The sequence below is a fragment of the Salvelinus fontinalis genome, chromosome 14, assembly GCF_029448725.1.
Source record: "Salvelinus fontinalis isolate EN_2023a chromosome 14, ASM2944872v1, whole genome shotgun sequence".
NCBI classification, from domain to species: domain Eukaryota; kingdom Metazoa; phylum Chordata; class Actinopteri; order Salmoniformes; family Salmonidae; genus Salvelinus; species Salvelinus fontinalis.
The window spans coordinates 12577713-12602611 of NC_074678.1; the positions used below are offsets into that span (position 1 = coordinate 12577713).

General features: G+C 44.5%; 1 protein-coding gene across 1 annotated transcript in view; it reads left to right on the forward strand.

The window, feature by feature from the left end:
* oca2 (oculocutaneous albinism II) overlaps positions 1 to 24899 on the forward strand; it is a 103124-nt gene that overhangs the window by 33104 nt on the left and 45121 nt on the right. Inside the window, exons 6-8 of the mRNA XM_055862346.1 lie at positions 1645 to 1802; positions 2485 to 2567; positions 10522 to 10675. Coding sequence (XP_055718321.1) covers positions 1645 to 1802; positions 2485 to 2567; positions 10522 to 10675 — 395 coding nt within the window. The remainder of the gene's footprint in view (positions 1 to 1644; positions 1803 to 2484; positions 2568 to 10521; positions 10676 to 24899) is intronic.

The following is a 24899-nucleotide window of genomic DNA, read 5'->3' on the forward strand; positions in this document are numbered from 1 at the left end:
GTGTAGAGGTCATGACTGGCTGGACACTGTGACCTATACTGTAGTGTAGAGGTCATGACACTGTGACCTGTAGTGTAGTGGAGAGGTCATGACACTGTGACCTATACTGTAGTGTAGAGGTCATGACTGGCTGGACACTGTGACCTATACTGTAGTGTAGAGGTCATGACACTGTGACCTATACTGTAGTGTAGAGGTCATGACTGGCTGGACACTGTGACCTATACTGTAGTGTAGAGGTCATTACACTGTGACCTATACTGTAGTGTAGAGGTCATGACACTGTGACCTATACTGTAGTGTAGAGGTCATGACTGGCTGGACACTGTGACCTATACTGTAGTAGAGGTCATGACACTGTGACCTATACTGTAGTGTAGAGGTCATGACACTGTGACCTATACTGTAGTGTAGAGGTCATGACACTGTGAAATATACTGTAGTGTAGAGGTCATGACACTGTGACCTATACTGTAGTGTAGAGGTCATGACACTGTGACCTATACTGTAGTGTAGAGGTCATGACACTGTGACCTATACTGTAGTGTAGAGGTCATGACACTGTGACCTATACTGTAGTGTAGAGGTCATGACTGGCTGGACACTGTGACCTGTAGTGTAGTGTAGAGGTCATGACACTGTGACCTATACTGTAGTGTAGAGGTCATGACACTGTGACCTATACTGTAGTGTAGAGGTCATGACACTGTGACCTATACTGTAGTGTAGAGGTCATGACACTGTGACCTATACTGTAGTGTAGAGGTCATGACTGGCTGGACACTGTGACCTATACTGTAGTGTAGAGGTCATGACACTGTGACCTATACTGTAGTGGAGGTCATGACACTGTGACCTATACTGTAGTGTAGAGGTCATGACTGGCTGGACACTGTGACCTGTAGTGTAGTGTAGAGGTCATGACACTGTGACCTATACTGTAGTGTAGAGGTCATGACACTGTGACCTATACTGTAGTGTAGAGGTCATGACACTGTGACCTATACTGTAGTGTAGAGGTCATGACACTGTGACCTATACTGTAGTGTAGAGGTCATGACACTGTGACCTATACTGTAGTGTAGAGGTCATGACACTGTGACCTATACTGTAGTGTAGAGGTCATGACACTGTGACCTATAATGTAGTGTAGAGGTCATGACACTGTGACCTATACTGTAGTGTAGAGGTCATGACACTGTGACCTATACTGTAGTGGAGGTCATGACTGGCTGGACACTGTGACCTATACTGTAGTGTAGAGGTCATGACACTGTGACCTATACTGTAGTGGAGGTCATGACTTGCTGGACACTGTGACCTATACTGTAGTCTTTAGTGATGGGTACCGTTCAGTTGTCAGGTAGAATGATGTAGGGACCAGGGCAGTAGAATATGTTAATAGAATGCTCTGATGAGGACCATGAAATGTTCAGTATAAACGCCTTTAAAAGGAGACGGCAGAAATACTTTAAATCACAAAGCTTCACAGCTAGTCAACTAAACCAGGCATCCACATCAAGCTTTTAAAGGACAATCTATTGATATGTCAGGTTTCCCCGTATGGAAGACTTCCTGGTTAAATAAAGATTGGATAAAAGAAAAAATCCTAGTCATTTTCCTTGACCGCCTGCTCTGCAATAGCCTTGAACCTGACCGATTTCCATGACAACGCCTTGCTGAAGCTGCAGGTGGGCGGGCCTTTCGTGAGTGGCATGGTGGATCTGACCAATGAGGAGTACATCCTTATTCAGGTGGAGCAGACTGAAGAGGCGGGTCCACGGAGAAGGCGGGTCCAGACAGTAAGAGTCTCCACCCACGTTCCACCTCTGTTTCTGAATGCAGTTTGAAGTCCCAAATGGCACCCTATTCCCTATATAGTACCCTACTTTAGACCAGGGCCCTATTCCCTATATAGTGCACTACTTTAGACCAGAGCCCTATTCCCTATATAGTGAGCTACTTTAGACCAGGGCCCTATGGCACTTTATTCCCTATATAGTGCACTACTTTAGACCAGAGCCCTATGGAACCCTATTCCCTATATAGTGAGCTACTTTAGACCAGAGCCCTATGGCACCCTACTCCCTATATAGTGCACTACTTTAGACCAGAGCCCTATTCCCTATATAGTGCACTACTTTAGACCAGAGCCCTATGGCACCCTATTCCCTATATAGTGCACTACTTTAGACCAGAGCCCTATTCCCTATATAGTGAGCTACTTTAGACCAGGGCCCTATGGCACTTTATTCCCTATATAGTGCACTACTTTAGACCAGAGCCCTATGGCACCCTATTCCCTACATAGTGTACCACTTTAGACCAGAGCCCTATTCCCTACATAGTGTACCACTTTAGACCAGAGCCCTATGGGTAGTGCACTTCAAAGGGAATAGGTTGCTATTTGGGATCTAGCCTGTGTTTTGCGGCGGTACCAATTTGATTGTAACACCGTATGGGTTTCTGTCTCCTTCTCAACAGGTGCTGTATAACTGGACCATACCTCTGCATTCTGAACGAAGCGACCAGATTATAACGACTAAAACATTTTCCATGTTGAGCAGGTACGTCCCCAAATCATTCCTGTACTGCACTTCCTGCTCACTACTAGTTAACATGCACTATTCCTGCTCACTACTAGTTAACATGCACTATTCCTGCTCTCTACTAGTTAACATGCACTATTCCTGCTCTCTACTAGTTAACATGCACTATTCCTGCTCTCTACTAGTTAACATGCACTATTCCTGCTCTCTACTAGTTAACATGCACTATTCCTGCTCTCTACTAGTTAACATGCACTATTCCTGCTCTCTACTAGTTAACATGCACTATTCCTGCTCTCTACTAGTTAACATGCACTATTCCTGCTCTCTACTAGTTAACATGCACTATTCCTGCTCTCTACTAGTTAACATGCACTATTCCTGCTCTCTACTAGTTAACATGCACTATTCCTGCTCTCTACTAGTTAACATGCACTATTCCTGCTCTCTACTAGTTAACATGCACTATTCCTGCTCTCTACTAGTTAACATGCACTATTCCTGCTCTCTACTAGTTAACATGCACTATTCCTGCTCTCTACTAGTTAACATGCACTATTCCTGCTCTCTACTAGTTAACATGCACTATTCCTGCTCTCTACTAGTTAACATGCACTATTCCTGCTCTCTACTAGTTAACATGCACTATTCCTGCTCTCTACTAGTTAACATGCACTATTCCTGCTCTCTACTAGTTAACATGCACTATTCCTGCTCTCTACTAGTTAACATGCACTATTCCTGCTCTCTACTAGTTAACATGCACTATTCCTGCTCTCTACTAGTTAACATGCACTATTCCTGCTCTCTACTAGTTAACATGCACTATTCCTGCTCTCTACTAGTTAACATGCACTATTCCTGCTCTCTACTAGTTAACATGCACTATTCCTGCTCTCTACTAGTTAACATGCACTATTCCTGCTCTCTACTAGTTAACATGCACTATTCCTGCTCTCTACTAGTTAACATGCACTATTCCTGCTCTCTACTAGTTAACATGCACTATTCCTGCTCTCTACTAGTTAACATGCACTATTCCTGCTCTCTACTAGTTAACATGCACTATTCCTGCTCTCTACTAGTTAACATGCACTATTCCTGCTCTCTACTAGTTAACATGCACTATTCCTGCTCTCTACTAGTTAACATGCACTATTCCTGCTCTCTACTAGTTAACATGCACTATTCCTGCTCTCTACTAGTTAACATGCACTATTCCTGCTCTCTACTAGTTAACATGCACTATTCCTGCTCTCTACTAGTTAACATGCACTATTCCTGCTCTCTACTAGTTAAGATGCACTATTCCTGCTCTCTACTAGTTAACATGCACTATTCCTGCTCTCTACTAGTTAACATGCACTATTCCTGCTCTCTACTAGTTAACATGCACTATTCCTGCTCTCTACTAGTTAACATGCAAATTCCTGCATGTCCTGAATGTCCAGTCCAGTTATAGTACCAGTTGTTCAGTCTGATTGTCCTGTATGGGGACAGTAGTTCAGTCTGATTGTCCTGTATGGGGACAGTAGTTCAGTCTGATTGACCTGTATGGGGACAGTAGTTCAGTCTGATTGTCCTGTATGGGGACAGTAGTTCAGTCTGATTGACCTGTATGGGGACAGTAGTTCAGTCTGATTGTCCTGTATGGGGACAGTAGTTCAGTCTGACTGTCCTGTATGGGGACAGTAGTTCAGTCTGACTGTCCTGTATGGGGACAGTAGTTCAGTCTGACTGTCCTGTATGGGGACAGTAGTTCAGTCGGATTGTCCTGTATGGGGACAGTAGTTCAGTCGGATTGTCCTGTATGGGGACAGTAGTTCAGTCTGATTGTCCTGTATGGGGACAGTAGTTCAGTCTGACTGTCCTGTATGGGGACAGTAGTTCAGTCTGACTGTCCTGTATGGGGACAGTAGTTCAGTCTGATTGTCCTGTATGGGGACAGTAGTTCAGTCTGATTGTCCTGTATGGGGACAGTAGTTCAGTCTGATTGTCCTGTATGGGGACAGTAGTTCAGTCTGATTGTCCTGTATGGGGACAGTAGTTCAGTCTGATTGTCCTGTATGGGGACAGTAGTTTAGTCTGATTGTCCTGTATGGGGACAGTAGTTCAGTCTGATTCTCCTGTATGGGGACAGTAGTTCAGTCTGACTATCCTGTATGGGGACAGTAGTTCAGTCTGATTGTCCTGTATGGGGACAGTAGTTCAGTCTGATTGTCCTGTATGGGGACAGTAGTTCAGTCTGACTGTCCTGTATGGGGACAGAAGTTCAGTCTGATTGTCCTGTATGGGGACAGTAGTTCAGTCTGATTGTCCTGTATGGGGACAGTAGTTCAGTCTGATTGTCCTGTATGGGGACAGTAGTTCAGTCTGATTGTCCTGTATGGGGACAGTAGTTCAGTCTGATTGTCCTGTATGGGGACAGTAGTTCAGTCTGATTGTCCTGTATGGGGACAGTAGTTCAGTCTGATTGTCCTGTATGGGGACAGTAGTTCAGTCTGATTGTCCTGTATGGGGACAGTAGTTCAGTCTGACTGTCCTGTATGGGGACAGTAGTTCAGTCTGATTGTCCTGTATGGGGACAGTAGTTCAGTCTGATTGTCCTGTATGGGGACAGTAGTTAGGTCTGACTGTCCTGTATGGGGACAGTAGTTCAGTCTGATTGTCCTGTATGGGGACAGTAGTTCAGTCTGATTGTCCTGTATGGGGAGAGTAGTTCAGTCTGATTGTCCTGTATGGGGACAGTAGTTCAGTCTGATTGTCCTGTATGGGGACAGAAGTTCAGTCTGATTGTCCTGTATGGGGACAGTAGTTCAGTCTGATTGTCCTGTATGGGGACAGTAGTTCAGTCTGATTGTCCTGTATGGGGACAGTAGTTCAGTCTGATTGTCCTGTGTGGGGACAGAAGTTCAGTCTGATTGTCCTGTATGGGGACAGTTTTTCAGTCTGATTGTCCTGTATGGGGACAGTAGTTCAGTCTGATTGTCCTGTATGGGGACAGTAGTTCAGTCTGACTGTCCTGTATGGGGACAGTAGTTCAGTCTGATTGTCCTGTATGGGGACAGTAGTTCAGTCTGACTGTCCTGTATGGGGACAGTAGTTCAGTCTGATTGTCCTGTATGGGGACAGTAGTTCAGTCTGATTGTCCTGTATGGGGACAGTAGTTCAGTCTGATTGTCCTGTATGGGGACAGTAGTTCAGTCTGATTGTCCTGTATGGGGACAGTAGTTCAGTCTGATTGTCCTGTATGGGGACAGTAGTTCAGTCTGATTGTCCTGTATGGGGACAGTAGTTCAGTCTGATTGTCCTGTATGGGGACAGTAGTTCAGTCTGACTGTCCTGTATGGGGACAGTAGTTCAGTCTGATTGTCCTGTATGGGGACAGTAGTTCAGTCTGATTGTCCTGTATGGGGACAGTAGTTAGGTCTGACTGTCCTGTATGGGGACAGTAGTTCAGTCTGATTGTCCTGTATGGGGACAGTAGTTCAGTCTGATTGTCCTGTATGGGGAGAGTAGTTCAGTCTGATTGTCCTGTATGGGGACAGTAGTTCAGTCTGATTGTCCTGTATGGGGACAGAAGTTCAGTCTGATTGTCCTGTATGGGGACAGTAGTTCAGTCTGATTGTCCTGTATGGGGACAGTAGTTCAGTCTGATTGTCCTGTATGGGGACAGTAGTTCAGTCTGATTGTCCTGTGTGGGGACAGAAGTTCAGTCTGATTGTCCTGTATGGGGACAGTTTTTCAGTCTGATTGTCCTGTATGGGGACAGTAGTTCAGTCTGATTGTCCTGTATGGGGACAGTAGTTCAGTCTGACTGTCCTGTATGGGGACAGTAGTTCAGTCTGATTGTCCTGTATGGGGACAGTAGTTCAGTCTGACTGTCCTGTATGGGGACAGTAGTTCAGTCTGATTGTCCTGTATGGGGACAGTAGTTCAGTCTGATTGTCCTGTATGGGGACAGTAGTTCAGTCTGACTGTCCTGTATGGGGACAGTAGTTCAGTCTGACTGTCCTGTATGGGGACAGTAGTTCAGTCTGACTGTCCTGTATGGGGACAGTAGTTCAGTCTGATTGTCCTGTATGGGGACAGTTGTTCAGTCTGATTGTCCTGTATGGGGACAGTAGTTCAGTCTGATTGTCCTGTATGGGGACAGTAGTTCAGTCTGACTGTCCTGTATGGGGACAGTAGTTCAGTCTGATTGTCCTGTATGGGGACAGTAGTTCAGTCTGATTGTCCTGTATGGGGACAGTAGTTCAGTCTGACTGTCCTGTATGGGGACAGTAGTTCAGTCTGACTGTCCTGTATGGGGACAGTAGTTCAGTCTGACTGTCCTGTATGGGGACAGTAGTTCAGTCTGATTGTCCTGTATGGGGACAGTTGTTCAGTCTGATTGTCCTGTATGGGGACAGTAGTTCAGTCTGATTGTCCTGTATGGGGACAGTAGTTCAGTCTGATTGACCTGTATGGGGACAGTAGTTCAGTCTGATTGTCCTGTATGGGGACAGTAGTTCAGTCTGACTGTCCTGTATGGGGACAGTAGTTCAGTCTGACTGTCCTGTATGGGGACAGTAGTTCAGTCTGACTGTCCTGTATGGGGACAGTAGTTCAGTCGGATTGTCCTGTATGGGGACAGTAGTTCAGTCGGATTGTCCTGTATGGGGACAGTAGTTCAGTCTGATTGTCCTGTATGGGGACAGTAGTTCAGTCTGACTGTCCTGTATGGGGACAGTAGTTCAGTCTGACTGTCCTGTATGGGGACAGTAGTTCAGTCTGATTGTCCTGTATGGGGACAGTAGTTCAGTCTGATTGTCCTGTATGGGGACAGTAGTTCAGTCTGATTGTCCTGTATGGGGACAGTAGTTCAGTCTGATTGTCCTGTATGGGGACAGTAGTTCAGTCTGATTGTCCTGTATGGGGACAGTAGTTTAGTCTGATTGTCCTGTATGGGGACAGTAGTTCAGTCTGATTCTCCTGTATGGGGACAGTAGTTCAGTCTGACTATCCTGTATGGGGACAGTAGTTCAGTCTGATTGTCCTGTATGGGGACAGTAGTTCAGTCTGATTGTCCTGTATGGGGACAGTAGTTCAGTCTGACTGTCCTGTATGGGGACAGTAGTTCAGTCTGACTATCCTGTATGGGGACAGTAGTTCAGTCTGATTGTCCTGTATGGGGACAGTAGTTCAGTCTGACTATCCTGTATGGGGACAGTAGTTCAGTCTGACTGTCCTGTATGGGGACAGTAATTCAGTCTGACTGTCCTGTATGGGGACAGTAGTTCAGTCTGATTGTCCTGTTTGGGGACAGTAGTTCAGTCTGACTATCCTGTATGGGGACAGTAGTTCAGTCTGACTGTCCTGTATGGGGACAGTAATTCAGTCTGACTGTCCTGTATGGGGACAGTAGTTCAGTCTGATTGTCCTGTTTGGGGACAGTAGTTCAGTCTGACTGTCCTGTATGGGGACAGTAGTTCAGTCTGACTGTCCTGTATGGGGACAGTAGTTCAGTCTGACTGTCCTGTATGGGGACAGTAGTTCAGTCTGATTGTCCTGTATGGGGACAGTAGTTAGGTCTGACTGTCCTGTATGGGGACAGTAGTTCAGTCTGATTGTCCTGTATGGGGACAGTAGTTCAGTCTGATTGTCCTGTATGGGGAGAGTAGTTCAGTCTGATTGTCCTGTATGGGGACAGTAGTTCAGTCTGATTGTCCTGTATGGGGACAGAAGTTCAGTCTGATTGTCCTGTATGGGGACAGTAGTTCAGTCTGATTGTCCTGTATGGGGACAGTAGTTCAGTCTGATTGTCCTGTATGGGGACAGTAGTTCAGTCTGATTGTCCTGTGTGGGGACAGAAGTTCAGTCTGATTGTCCTGTATGGGGACAGTTTTTCAGTCTGATTGTCCTGTATGGGGACAGTAGTTCAGTCTGATTGTCCTGTATGGGGACAGTAGTTCAGTCTGACTGTCCTGTATGGGGACAGTAGTTCAGTCTGATTGTCCTGTATGGGGACAGTAGTTCAGTCTGACTGTCCTGTATGGGGACAGTAGTTCAGTCTGATTGTCCTGTATGGGGACAGTAGTTCAGTCTGATTGTCCTGTATGGGGACAGTAGTTCAGTCTGACTGTCCTGTATGGGGACAGTAGTTCAGTCTGACTGTCCTGTATGGGGACAGTAGTTCAGTCTGACTGTCCTGTATGGGGACAGTAGTTCAGTCTGATTGTCCTGTATGGGGACAGTTGTTCAGTCTGATTGTCCTGTATGGGGACAGTAGTTCAGTCTGATTGTCCTGTATGGGGACAGTAGTTCAGTCTGACTGTCCTGTATGGGGACAGTAGTTCAGTCTGATTGTCCTGTATGGGGACAGTAGTTCAGTCTGATTGTCCTGTATGGGGACAGTAGTTCAGTCTGACTGTCCTGTATGGGGACAGTAGTTCAGTCTGACTGTCCTGTATGGGGACAGTAGTTCAGTCTGACTGTCCTGTATGGGGACAGTAGTTCAGTCTGATTGTCCTGTATGGGGACAGTTGTTCAGTCTGATTGTCCTGTATGGGGACAGTAGTTCAGTCTGATTGTCCTGTATGGGGACAGTAGTTCAGTCTGATTGACCTGTATGGGGACAGTAGTTCAGTCTGATTGTCCTGTATGGGGACAGTAGTTCAGTCTGACTGTCCTGTATGGGGACAGTAGTTCAGTCTGACTGTCCTGTATGGGGACAGTAGTTCAGTCTGACTGTCCTGTATGGGGACAGTAGTTCAGTCGGATTGTCCTGTATGGGGACAGTAGTTCAGTCGGATTGTCCTGTATGGGGACAGTAGTTCAGTCTGATTGTCCTGTATGGGGACAGTAGTTCAGTCTGACTGTCCTGTATGGGGACAGTAGTTCAGTCTGACTGTCCTGTATGGGGACAGTAGTTCAGTCTGATTGTCCTGTATGGGGACAGTAGTTCAGTCTGATTGTCCTGTATGGGGACAGTAGTTCAGTCTGATTGTCCTGTATGGGGACAGTAGTTCAGTCTGATTGTCCTGTATGGGGACAGTAGTTCAGTCTGATTGTCCTGTATGGGGACAGTAGTTTAGTCTGATTGTCCTGTATGGGGACAGTAGTTCAGTCTGATTCTCCTGTATGGGGACAGTAGTTCAGTCTGACTATCCTGTATGGGGACAGTAGTTCAGTCTGATTGTCCTGTATGGGGACAGTAGTTCAGTCTGATTGTCCTGTATGGGGACAGTAGTTCAGTCTGACTGTCCTGTATGGGGACAGTAGTTCAGTCTGACTATCCTGTATGGGGACAGTAGTTCAGTCTGATTGTCCTGTATGGGGACAGTAGTTCAGTCTGACTATCCTGTATGGGGACAGTAGTTCAGTCTGACTGTCCTGTATGGGGACAGTAATTCAGTCTGACTGTCCTGTATGGGGACAGTAGTTCAGTCTGATTGTCCTGTTTGGGGACAGTAGTTCAGTCTGACTGTCCTGTATGGGGACAGTAGTTCAGTCTGACTGTCCTGTATGGGGACAGTAGTTCAGTCTGACTGTCCTGTATGGGGACAGTAGTTCAGTCTGATTGTCCTGTATGGGGACAGTAGTTCAGTCTGACTGTCCTGTATGGGGACAGTAGTTCAGTCTGACTGTCCTGTATGGGGACAGTAGTTCAGTCTCACATCACTGAGTACCACTCTTCATATTTTCAAACATTGTGGTGTCTGCATCATGTTATGGGTATGCTTGTCATTGGCAAAGACTAGGGAATTTTTAGGAATAGAATAGTACACGCAAAATCCTAGAGGAAAACCGGGTTGTTTGTTTTCCAACTGGAGTTGCTGACCAAGACGACATTTACATGTTCTGAGTGGCCTAGTTACAAGTTTTACTGAATCGGCTTGAAAATCTATGGCAAGACTTGAAAATGTCTGTCTAGCAACAATCAACCACCAGCAACGACATTGTCTCCATGACTCCCTGTCTGTCTCCATAGTGACCCCATCGTCATTACGGTGCAGGCGTTCGTCCAGGACGAATCCATCGTCCCTCTCTCCATGACCCACCAGTCGCTCTACGTAACCGCGGAAAGGCAGGTGGTCATTGCTGCGGTCATCCTGGGGGGAGTTTACGTCCTCATCATCTTCGAGGTAAAGAGAGTGCGAGAGAGCTGTTCATTTTTATTGTTTATTTCACTTTTGTATATTATCTACCTTCACTTGCTTTGGCAATGTTAACATATGTTTCCCATGCCAATAAAGCCCCTTGAATTGAATTGAGAAAGAGAGACAGACAGAGAGAGAGAGAGAGACAGAGAGAGAGACAGAGAGAGAGAGACAGAGAGAGAGAGACAGAGAGAGAGAGACAGAGAGAGAGACAGAGAGAGAGAGACAGAGAGAGAGAGACAGAGAGACAGACAGACGTCACGCGTCACACTCCTGGGCTTTTAACACAGTTTGTTATTACAGCTTGAATTAGAAATGGATTAAATTGAGATTTTGTTTCACCTCATAATTTCAATGTGGAATTTTCAACAAAATATACAAAAATGAAAAGCTGAAATCTCTTGACTCAATTACCCCTTTGTTATGACAAGCCTAAATAAGTTCAGGAGTAAAAATGTGCTCAACAAGTCACATAAAAAGTTGCATGGACAAATGATAGTGTTTCATATGATTGTTGAATGACTACCTCATCTCTGTAACCCCCACATACAATTATCTGTAAGGTCCCTCAGTCCAGCAGTGAATTTCACACAGATTCAACCACAAAGACCAGGGATGTTTTCCAACTCCTCGCAAAGGCAGGCACCTATTGGTAGATGGGTAAAAAACAAAAAAGCAGACATTGAATATCCCTTTGAGCGTGGTGAAGTTATTAATTACACTTTGGATGGTGTATCAATACACCCAGTTACTACAAAGATTTTTATAAATTTTTTATTTAACCTTTATTTAACTATGCAAGTCAATTAAAACCTCTTAAGGATCCAGCCTTTTTTTTTTTTTCAATTGTTGCCTAAAATGACATACCCAAATCTAACTGCCTGTAGCTCAGGACCTGAAGCAAGGATATGCATATTATTGCTACCATTTGAAAGGAAACACTTTGAAGTTTGTGGAAATGTGAAAGGAATGTAGGAGAATATAACACATTAGATCTGGTAAATGATAATATCGACAATGTACCATCATTGAAATAAAATCCAAGAGAAATGGCATAATTAATTATTTTAGCCCATGCACAATTTAGATTCTGGCCACTAGATGGCAGCACTGTATGTGAAATGTTTTAGAGTGATCCAGTGAAATCTTGTATATGGATTCAAAATGTTGTGTCAAGACTGCTCAAATGTACCTAATTGTTTTATTCATACATTTTCAAGTTCATAATTGTGCATTCTCCTCAAACAATAGCATGGTATTTTTTCACTGTAATAGCTACTGTAAATTGGACAGTGCAGTTAGATTAACAAGAATTTAAGCTTTCTGCCCATATCAGATATGTCTATGTCCTGGGACTTTTGTTTTGTTTCTTACAACCTCATGCTAATCACGTTAGCCTACGTTAGCTCAACCGTCCCGTGGACAGTCAAACCCGGACGACGCTGGGCCAATTGTGCGCCGCCCCAATCACGGACAGATGTGATACACCCATGGTCAGGCCATTGGTGACCCCAATGAATCAGTGGCCACTTCTTCATTTTATGACTGAGTCTCTGAGCCTTCTTTCACCATGGGATGACTGAGTCTCTGAGCCTTCTTTCACCATGGGATGACTGTGTCTCTGAGCCTTCTTTCACCATGGGATGACTGTGTCTCTGAGCCTTCTTTCACCATGGGATGACTGAGTCTCTGAGCTTTCTTTGACCATGGGATGACTGGGTCTCTGAGCCTTCTTTCACCAGTCCTCTATCCTGGGGTGGTTCCCTTCTCCACAGTCCTCTATCCTGGGGTGGTTCCCTTCTCCACAGTCCTCTATGCTGGGGTGGTTCCCTTCTCCACAGACCTCTATCCTGGGGTGGTTCCCTTCTCCACAGACCTCTATCCTGTGGTGGTTCCCTTCTCCACAGTCCTCTATCCTGAGGTGGTTCCCTTCTCCACAGTCCTCTATCCTGGGGTGGTTCCCTTCTCCACAGACCTCTATCCTGGGGTGGTTCCCTTCTCCACAGACCTCTATCCTGGGGTGGTTCCCTTCTCCACAGTCCTCTATCCTGGGGTGGTTCCCTTCTCCACAGTCCTCTATCCTGGGGTGGTTCCCTTCTCCACAGTCCTCTATCCTGGGGTGGTTCCCTTCTCCACAGTCCTCTATGCTGGGGTGGTTCCCTTCTCCACAGTCCTCTATCCTGAGGTGGTTCCCTTCTCCACAGTCCTCTACCCTGAGGTGGTTCCCTTCTCCACAGTCCTCTACCCTGAGGTGGTTCCCTTCTCCACAGTCATCTATCCTGGGGTGGTTCCCTTCTCCACAGTCCTCTATCCTGAGGTGGTTCCCTTCTCCACAGTCCTCTATCCTGGGGTGGTTCCCTTCTCCACAGTCCTCTATCCTGGGGTGGTTCCCTTCTCCACAGTCCTCTATGCTGGGGTGGTTCCCTTCTCCACAGACCTCTATCCTGGGGTGGTTCCCTTCTCCACAGACCTCTATCCTGGGGTGGTTCCCTTCTCCACAGTCCTCTATCCTGGGGTGGTTCCCTTCTCCACAGTCCTCTATCCTGGGGTGGTTCCCTTCTCCACAGACCTCTATCCTGGGGTGGTTCCCTTATCCACAGACCTCTATGCTGGGGTGGTCCCCTTCTCCACAGTCCTCTATCCTGGGGTGGTTCCTTTCTCCACAGACCTCTATCCTGGGGTGGTTCCCTTCTCCACAGTCCTCTATGCTGGGGTGGTTCCCTTCTCCACAGTCCTCTATGCTGGGGTGGTTCCCTTCTCCACAGTCCTCTATGCTGGGGTGGTTCCCTTCTCCACAGTCCTCTATCCTGGGGTGGTTCCCTTCTCCACAGTCCTCTATCCTGGGGTGGTTCCCTTCTCCACAGTCCTCTATCCTGAGGTGGTTCCCTTCTCCACAGTCCTCTATCCTGGGGTGGTTCCCTTCTCCACAGTCCTCTATCCTGGGGTGGTTCCCTTCTCCACAGTCCTCTATCCTGGGGTGGTTCCCTTCTCCACAGTCCTCTATCCTGGGGTGGTTCCCTTCTCCACAGTCCTCTATGCTGGGGTGGTTCCCTTCTCCACAGTCCTCTATGCTGGGGTGGTTCCCTTCTCCACAGTCCTCTATCCTGGGGTGGTTCCCTTCTCCACAGTCCTCTATCCTGGGGTGGTTCCCTTCTCCACAGACCTCTATCCTGAGGTGGTTCCCTTCTCCACAGTCCTCTATCCTGGGGTGGTTCCCTTCTCCACAGTCCTCTATCCTGGGGTGGTTCCCTTCTCCACAGTCCTCTATCCTGGGGTGGTTCCCTTCTCCACAGACCTCTATCCTGGGGTGGTTCCCTTCTCCACAGACCTCTATCCTGGGGTGGTTCCCTTCTCCACAGTCCTCTATCCTGGGGTGGTTCACCTTTCCTCGAATCCTCCCAGTGTGATCTTAGCTTTCCCCGGGTCACATACGCTCTGACGTGTTCCTCCCCAGCACACGGGTCCCCTGGGACCGGAACCCAACTCAATTGCTTCCGTTCGTGGTAGGCTTTGTCCTTTGCTGTTTCTTATGGCGATGTCATAGGCTTCCGCCATCTGTTGCTGCCACTTGTTAGCACAATTCTGGTATGATTTCTCCTGTGTCTTTATCTGTAACCCAAAGACAAGGTCAACAGGTAGCAATGGAGCTAAAATAATAAAATACATTGAGAACCCAGTAGCATGACTGGTGGTGCAATTATATATTATATAGCAATTGAGTTAAATATAAAACAAAATGAATAGAATATACATGAATGACCTTGTTTAGATAATCACCCCCTGTTGAATGACCTTGTTTAGATAATCACCCCCCGTTGAATGACCTTGTTAAGATAATCACCCCCTGTTGAATGACCTTGTTAAGATAATCACCCTCTGTTGAATGACCTTGTTAAGATAATCACCCTCTGTTGAATGACCTTGTTAAGATAATCACCCTCTGTTGAATGACCTTGTTAAGATAATCACCCCCTGTTGAATGACCTTGTTTAGATAATCACCCTCTGTTGAATGACCTTGTTTAGATAATCACCCCCTGTTGAATGACCTTGTTTAGATAATCACCCCCTGTTGAATGACCTTGCTAATATAATCACCCCAGTTGAATGACCTTGTTTAGATAATCACCCTCTATTGAATGACCTTGTTTAGATAATCACCCCAGTTGAATGACCTTGCTAATATAATCACCCCAGTTGAATGACCTTGTTAAGATAATCACCCTCTGTTGAATGACCTTGTTTAGATAATCACCCCCTGTTGAATGACCTTGTTTAGATAATCACCCCCTGTTGAATGACCTTGCTAATATAATCACCCTCTGTTGAATGACCTTGTTTAGATAATCACCCCCTGTTGGCCTTTTTCTCTTCATCTAGTGTGCAACATTGCCAATAGTATAAGGTTAAATCTCTCCGCCGGATTCCCCTGTGGATGATATGGAGGGGTTCTGGAATTGGCTATTCCCCTGTGGATGATATGGAGGGGTTCTGGAATTGGCTATTCCCCTGTGGATGATATGGAGGGGTTCTGGAATTGGCTATTCCCCTGTGGATGATATGGAGGGGTTCTGGAATTGGCTATTCCCCTGTGGATGATATGGAGGGGTTCTGGAATTGGCTATTCCCCTGTGGATGATATGGAGGGGTTCTGGAATTGGCTATTCCCCTACGGCTCTGATTTAATGATTTTAAAACTCTCTTTCCTGGTCGTGATGGATTTTTTTTTACACAAAGCCGAACTTTGGGAAGAAGTCTTCATCAAAGCCTTATTTTTTGCTGCGGTTTCCCCTGACTTGTTTCTGCTGCGGTTTTCCCTGACTTGTTTCTGCTGCGGTTTTCCCTGACTTGTTTCTGCTGGGGTTTCCCCCTGACTTGTTTCTGCTGGGGTAGGCTTGTGTACACGTTGTTAGGTAATCTAAAATAACTCTGCTGGGGTTTCCCCTGACTTGTTTCTGCTGGGGTAGGCTTGTGTACACGTTGTTAGGTAATCTAAAATAACTCAAATGTACTCATAGCCCCTGGTTTTCTCTAAAGCACTTAATTAATTAAATTAATCTCAAAAGGAGCTGCATGTACATGTTGAATTAGGAAGCTAGTTATACCACTAGTTATACCACTAGTTATACCACTAGTTATACCACTGGTCCTAGTTATAACACTAGTTATACCACTAGTTATACCACTAGTTATACCACTGGTTATACCACTAGTTATACCACTAGTTATACCACTAGTTATAACACTGGTCCTAGTTATAACACTGGTCCTAGTTATAACACTGGTCCTAGTTATAACACTGGTCCTAGTTATAACACTAGTTATACCACTAGTTATACCACTGGTTATACCACTAGTTATGCCACTAGTTATACCACTAGTTATGCCACTAGTTATACCCCTAGTTATACCACTAGTTATACCACCAGTTATAACACTGGCCCTAGTTATAACACTGGTCCTAGTTATAACACTAGTTATACCACTAGTTATACCACTAGTTATACCACTAGTTATACCACTAGTTATACCACTAGTTATACCACTGGTCCTAGTTATACCACTGGTCCTAGTTATACCACTGGTCCTAGTTATAACACTGGTCCTAGTTATACCACTAGTTATACCACTAGTTATACCACTAGTTATACCACTGGTCCTAGTTATAACACTGGTCCTAGTTATAACACTAGTTATACCACTAGTTATACCACTAGTTATACCACTAGTTATACCACTAGTTATGCCACTAGTTATACCACTAGTTATACCACTAGTTATACCACTAGTTATGCCACTAGTTATGCCACTAGTTATACCACTAGTTATACCACTAGTTATACCACTAGTTATACCACTAGTTATGCCACTAGTTATACCACTAGTTATACCACTAGTTATGCCACTAGTTATACCACTAGTTATACCACTAGTTATACCACTGGTTATACCACTGGTCCTAGTTATACCACTGGTCCTAGTTATACCACTAGTTATACCACTAGTTATACCACTGGTCCTAGTTATACCACTGGTCCTAGTTATACCACTGGTCCTAGTTATACCACTGGTCCTAGTTATAACACTAGTTATACCACTAGTTATACCACTGGTCCTAGTTATACCACTGGTCCTAGTTATAACTCTCCCTAGTTATACCACTGGTCCTAGTTATACCACTGGTCCTAGTTATAACACTGTCCCTAGTTATAACACTGTCCCTAGTTATAACGCTGGTCCTAGTTATAACGCTGGCCCTAGTTATAACACTGGTCCTAGTTATAACGCTGGTCCTAGTTATAACACTGTCCCTAGTTATAACGCTGGTCCTAGTTATAACACAGGTCCTAGTTATAACGCTGGCCCTAGTTATAACCCCAGTAGTTTCCTCAGCTCTCTCACGTTTGTTGGTGGGCTGTTTACCAGTTCTTGCTCTGCTGCAGTTTCTTTAACATCCATTCTGTAACCCTCAGCCAAAATTATTTATCCTAAATAACGGACCTCATTCTTGAAAAGGTCACACTTATCAGCCCTGAGTTTAATAACCCATTTATTTTGCTGTCTGAGTACTTGACAAACATCTTCCACATATTGTTCAAATAATATACCCTCTAGACTTTCCTCCATGCTTCGATGGAAGACTTTCCTCCATGCTTCGATGGAAGACTTTCCTCCATGCTTCGATGGAAGACTTTCCTCCATGTTTCACTGGAAGACTTTCCTCCATGTTTCACTGGAAGACTTTCCTCCATGTTTCACTGGAAGACTTTCCTCCATGTTTCACTGGAAGACTTTCCTCCATGCTTCGATGGAAGACTTTCCTCCATGCTTCACTGGAAGACTTTCCTCCATGCTTCGATGGAAGACTTTCCTCCATGCTTCGATGGAAGACTTTCCTCCATGCTTCACTGGAAGACTTTCCTCCATGCTTCACTGGAAGACTTTCCTCCATGCTTCGATGGAAGACTTTCCTCCATGTTTCACTGGAAGACTTTCCTCCATGCTTCGATGGAAGACTTTCCTCCATGCTTCGATGGAAGATTTTCCTCCATGTTTCACTGGAAGACTTTCCTCCATGCTTCACTGGAAGACTTTCCTCCATGCTTCGATGGAAGACTTTCCTCCATGCTTCACTGGAAGACTTTCCTCCATGCTTCGATGGAAGACTTTCCTCCATGCTTCGATGGAAGACTTTCCTCCATGCTTCGATGGAAGACTTTCCTCCATGCTTCGATGGAAGACTTTCCTCCATGCTTCGTAGGAAGACTTTCCTCCATGCTTCGATGGAAGACTTTCCTCCATGCTTCACTGGAAGACTTTCCTCCATGCTTCGATGGAAGACTTTCCTCCATGCTTCGATGGAAGACTTTCCTCCATGCTTCGATGGAAGACTTTCCTCCATGCTTCGATGGAAGACTTTCCTCCATGCTTCGATGGAAGACTTTCCTCCATGCTTCGATGGAAGACTTTCCTCCGTGCTTCGCTGGAAGACTTTCCTCCGTGCTTCGATGGAAGACTTTCCTCCGTGCTTCACTGGAAGACTTTCCTCCATGCTTCGATGGAAGACTTTCCTCCATGCTTCGATGGAAGACTTTCCACCATGTTTCACTGGAAGACTTTCCTCCATGCTTCACTGGAAGACTTTCCTCCATGCTTCGATGGAAGACTTTCCTCCATGCTTCGTTGGAAGGCAGAGGGACTGTTTGATAAGCCAATCATATAAGGCCCAATGAGTGCTGAAGGTAGTGTATTTCCTGGACTCCTCTGCCACAAAGCCTTGGTGGTATGCCTTTCCTTGGTCTATAACTGTAAACCATGAGTTTCCTCCAAAACCAACAAGTATTTCCTGAATACGGGGTAAGGGATGCCTGTCTAGAACAGTGGTCTTGTTCAATCCCCTGTAATCAACGCAAAGTCTTAAATTCCCATCCTTTGTCCGTACGCAGCCCGGAGGGGATGCGTATGATAAACTTGTTCAGGAGCCCCTGAAGGTGGCTTTTCACTTCAGCATAAAAGGGGCGTGGCACACCATTGTATCTCTTTGCCACTGGTATGTTAATAGTCAATGTTTCTCCATTTTGAGATTTTCAATGCACCCTCTGTTCATGTCATCTTTGGCAAAAATGGCTGATTCCTCTCTGAACATCTGTTTGACTAATGCTTGATGTTCTTGGTCCTGTATATCTACAGGTGGGTCCCACAACTCTGTGTGACTGCCTAGTATAGGTCCTGGATTGCAGGGAGTTCGGCCCCAGTGATGTACTGGGCCTTACACACTACCCTCTGTAGCGCCTTATGGTCGGATGCTGAGTAGTAGCCATACTAGGTGGTGATGCAACCGGTCAGGATGCTCTCGATGGTGTAGAACTTTTTGAGGATATGGGAACCCATGCCAAATCATGTTGAGGGAGATGTTGTTCTGGAACCACACTGCCAGGTCTCTGACCTTCTCTCTATAGGCTGTCTCATCGTTGGGAGGACAGGAGTGAACTAAGCACGCACCCCTGAAGGGCCCCTGTGTGGAGGATCAGCGTAGCGGATGTGTTGTTACCTACCCTTACCATCTGGGGCGAGCCATCATGAAGTCCAGGATCCACTTGCAGAGGGATGTGTTTAGTCCCAGGGTCCTTGGCTTAGTGATGAGCTTTGCGGGAAATATGGTGTTGAATGACAAACTGTAGCCAACAGAACAGCATTTTCACATAGGTGTTCCTTTTTTCCAGGTGGGAAAGGGCAGTGTGGAGTGCAATAGAGACTGCATCATCTGTGGATCTGTTGGGGCGGTATGTGAATTGGAGTGGGTCTAGGGTTTCCGAGATAATATGGTTGATGTGAGCCATGACCAGCCTTACAAAGCACTTCATGGCTACCGACGTGAGTGCTACAGGGTGGTAGTCATTTAGACAGGGTACCTTTGCTTTCGTAGTCACAGGGACTATGGTGGTCTGCTAGAAACATGTAGGTATTACAGATCAGGGAGAGGTTTCGCCGACCACACTTGCCAGTTGTTCCATGCATGCTCTGAGTACACATTCTGGTAATCCGTCTGGCCCCACAGCCTTGTGAATGTTGACCTGCTTATAGGTCTTGCTCACATCAGCTACGGAGAGTGTGATCACACAGTCGTCCGGAACAGCTGGTGTTCTTATGCATACTTCAGTGTTGCTTGCCTCAAAGCGAGCATATAAGGTATTTAGCTCGTCTGGTGGGCTCGCGTCAGTGGGCAGCTCGCGGCTGGGTTTCCTTTGTGCTTTGTAGTCCGTAATAGTTTGCAAGCCCTGCCACATCCGATGAGCATCAGAGCCGGTGTAGTAGGATTCAATCTTGGTCCTGTATTGACGCTTTGCCTGTTTGATGGTTCGTCTGAGGGCATCGTGGGATTTCTTATACGGCTGCAATCCCGTTAACGGGATCGATATGACAACAGCCAGTGAAAGTGCAGGGCACCAAATTCAAACAACAGAAATCTCATAATTAAAATTCCTCAAACATACATGTATCTTATACCATTTTAAAGGTAATCTTGTTCTTAATCCCACCACAGTGTCCGATTTCAAAAAGGCTTTACAGCGAAAGCACCACAAACAATTATGTTAGGTCAGATCCAAGCCACAGAAAAACACAGCCATTTTTCCAGCCAAAGAGAGGAGTCACAAAAAGCAGAAATAGAGATAAAATGAATCACTAACTTTTGATGATCTTCTTTAGATGACACTCATAGGACTTCATGTTACACAATACATGTATGTTTTGTTCGATAAAGTGTATATTTATATCAAAACATCTCAGTATGCATTGGCACGTTACGTTCACTAGTTCCAAAAACATCCGGTGATATTGCAGAAAGCCACATCATTTTACAGAAATACTCATTATAAATGTCGATGAAAATACAATCGTTAGACATGGAAATATAGATACACTTCTCCTTAATGCAACCGCTGTGTCAGATTTCAAAAAAGCTTTACGGAAAAAGCAAACCGTGCAATAATCTGAGTACAGCTTTCAGACAACAAAGCAGTAGTGTGCACTACTTTTGACCAGAGCCCATAGGGTACAAAACAACTCTTGTCAAAAATAGTGCACTATGTAGGAAACAGTGTGCCAACTAGGACGCTAGGACGCTAGGACGCATCCACAGCCACCATGATGAGTGTCCTTGAGGGAGGGATAGTGTCCTCAACAGCACAATAGCTCCATGTTAAAACATTACTATACAGACAATCACCGTCCAACATTACTATACAGACAATCACCGTCCAACATTACTATACAGACAATCGCCGTCCAACATTACTATACAGACAATCACCGTCAAACATTACTATACAGACAATCACCGTCCAACATTACTATACAGACAATCACCGTCCAACATTACTATACAGACAATCACCGTCAAACATTACTATACAGACAATCACCGTCCAACATTACTATACAGACAATCGCCGTCAAACATTACTATACAGACAATCGCCGTCCAACATTACTATACAGACAATCACCGTCCAACATTACTATACAGACAATCACCGTCCAACATTACTATACAGACAATCGCCGTCCAACATTACTATACAGACAATCACCGTCCAACATTACTATACAGACAATCACCGTCAAACATTACTATACAGACAATCACCGTCCAACATTACTATACAGACAATCACCGTCCAACATTACTATACAGACAATCACCGTCCAACATTACTATACAGACAATCACCGTCCAACATTACTATACAGACAATCACCGTCCAACATTACTATACAGACAATCACCGTCCAACATTACTATACAGACAATCACCGTCCAACATTACTATACAGACAATCGCCGTCAAACATTACTATACAGACAATCACTGTATAGTATAGTCCACTAAAGATTCACCAGAACTTAAAAATATTTTTTCTCTCCTCAGATTGTTTTTAATTATACGGTTGCCTCATTAGCAGTTAAATCCATCGTGACTCGTATTAAATTACACAAGTCTTATTTTTTAAGGAGAGGCTATTTCAGATGCCTCAGTGAAAAGCACAACTACTGTACCGGGGCATTCTCTCTGTGGTTCACAGCAGTCATTTAGAGACAGAGGAGACATCTTGTTCCCCATAGGGCCCTGCTCAAACGTAGTATACTATGTACGTGTTAATAATTTAGCAGACATTCTTATCCAGAGCCACTTACAGTTAGTTAATTCATCTTAAGATAGCTAGGTGGACAACCACATATCACAGTAGTTAGTATATTCAGATAGCTAGGTGGGACAACCACATATCACAGTAGTTAGTATATTCAGATAGCTAGGTGGGACAACCACATATTACAGTAGTTAGTATATTCAGATAGCTAGGTGGGACAACCACATATTACAGTAGTTAGTATATTCAGATAGCTAGGTGGGACAACCACATATCACAGTAGTTAGTATATTCAGATAGCTAGGTGAGACAACCACATATCACAGTAGTTAGTATATTCAGATAGCTAGGTGAGACAACCACATATCACAGTAGTTAGTATATTCAGATAGCTAGCTGGGACAACCACATATTACAGTAGTTAGTATATTCAGATAGCTAGGTGGGACTACCACATATCACAGTAGTTAGTATATTCAGATAGCTAGGTGAGACAACCACATATCACAGTAGTTAGTATATTCAGATAGCTAGGTGGGACAACCACATATCACAGTAGTTAGTATATTCAGATAGCTAGGTGGGACAACCACATATCACAGTAGTTAGTATATTCAGATAGCTAGGTGAGACAACCACATATCACAGTAGTTAGTATATTCAGATAGCTAGGTGGGACAACCACATATCACAGTAGTTAGTATATTCAGATAGCTAGGTGGGACATCCACATATCACAGTAGTTAGTATATTCAGATAGCTAGGTGGGACAACCACATATTACAGTAGTTAGTATATTCAGATAGCTAGGTGGGACTACCACATATCACAGTAGTTAGTATATTCAGATAGCTAGGTGGGACATCCACATATCACAGTAGTTAGTATATTCAGATAGCTAGGTGAGACAACCACATATCACAGTAGTTAGTATATTCAGATAGCTAGGTGGGACAACCACATATCACAGTAGTTAGTATATTCAGATAGCTAGGTGAGACAACCACATATCACAGTAGTTAGTATATTCAGATAGCTAGGTGGGACAACCACATATCACAGTAGTTAGTATATTCAGATAGCTAGGTGGGACATCCACATATCACAGTAGTTAGTATATTCAGATAGCTAGGTGAGACAACCACATATCACAGTAGTTAGTATATTCAGATAGCTAGGTGGGACAACCACATATCACAGTAGTTAGTATATTCAGATAGCTAGGTGGGACAACCACATATCACAGTAGTTAGTATATTCAGATAGCTAGGTGGGACAACCACATATCACAGTAGTTAGTATATTCAGATAGCTAGGCTGGACAACCACATATCACAGTAGTTAGTATATTCAGATAGCTAGGTGGGACAACCACATATCACAGTAGTTAGTATATTCAGATAGCTAGGTGAGACAACCACATATCACAGTAGTTAGTATATTCAGATAGCTAGGTGGGACAACCACATATTACAGTAGTTAGTATATTCAGATAGCTAGGTGGGACAACCACATATCACAGTAGTTAGTATATTCAGATAGCTAGGTGGGACAACCCCATATCACAGTAGTTAGTATATTCAGATAGCTAGGTGGGACAACCACATATTACAGTAGGTAGTATATTTAGATAGCTAGGTGAGACAACCACATATCACAGTAGTTAGTATATTCAGATAGCTAGGTGGGACAACCACATATCACAGTAGTTAGTATATTCAGATAGCTAGGTGAGACAACCACATATCACAGTAGTTAGTATATTCAGATAGCTAGGTGGGACAACCACATATCACAGTAGTTAGTATATTCAGATAGCTAGGTGAGACAACCACATATCACAGTAGTTAGTATATTCAGATAGCTAGGTGAGACAACCACGTATTACGGTAGTTAGTATATTCATATTCAGATAGCTAGGTGGGACAACCACATATCACAGTAGTTAGTATATTCAGATAGCTAGGTGGGACAATCACATATCACAGTAGTTAGTATATTCAGATAGCTAGGTGAGACAACCACATATCACAGTAGTTAGTATATTCAGATAGCTAGGTGGGACAACCACATATCACAGTAGTTAGTATATTCAGATAGCTAGGTGAGACAACCACATATCACAGTAGTTAGTATATTCAGATAGCTAGGCTGGACAACCACATATCACAGTAGTTAGTATATTCAGATAGCTAGGTGGGACAACCACATATCACAGTAGTTAGTATATTCAGATAGCTAGGTGGGACAACCACATATCACAGTAGTTAGTATATTCAGATAGCTAGGTGAGACAACCACATATCACAGTAGTTAGTATATTCAGATAGCTAGGTGGGACAACCACATATCACAGTAGTTAGTATATTCAGATAGCTATGTGAGACAACCACATATTACAGTAGGTAGTATATTTAGATAGCTAGGTGGGACAACCACATATCACAGTAGTTAGTATATTCAGATAGCTAGGTGGGACAACCACATATCACAGTAGTTAGTATATTCAGATAGCTAGGTGGGACAACCACATATCACAGTAGTTAGTATATTAAGATAGCTAGCTGGGACAACCACATATCACAGTAGTTAGTATATTCAGATAGCTAGGTGAGACAACCACATATCACAGTAGTTAGTATATTCAGATAGCTAGGTGGGACAACCACATATCACAGTAGTTAGTATATTCAGATAGCTAGGTGAGACAACCACATATCACAGTAGTTAGTATATTCAGATAGCTAGGCTGGACAACCACATATCACAGTAGTTAGTATATTCAGATAGCTAGGTGGGACAACCACATATCACAGTAGTTAGTATATTCATCTTAAGATAGCTAGGTGAGAAATCCCACTACACCCTCCGACGAACCATCAAACAGGCAAAGCATCAATACAGGACTAAGATTGAATCCTACTACACCGGCTCTGACGGTCGTCGGATGTGGCAGGCCTTGAAAACTATCACGGACTACAAAGGGAAACCCGGCCGCGAGCTGCCCAGTGACGGGGGCCTGTCAGTTGTGTCGTGACAAGGTAGGGGTTTTATACAGA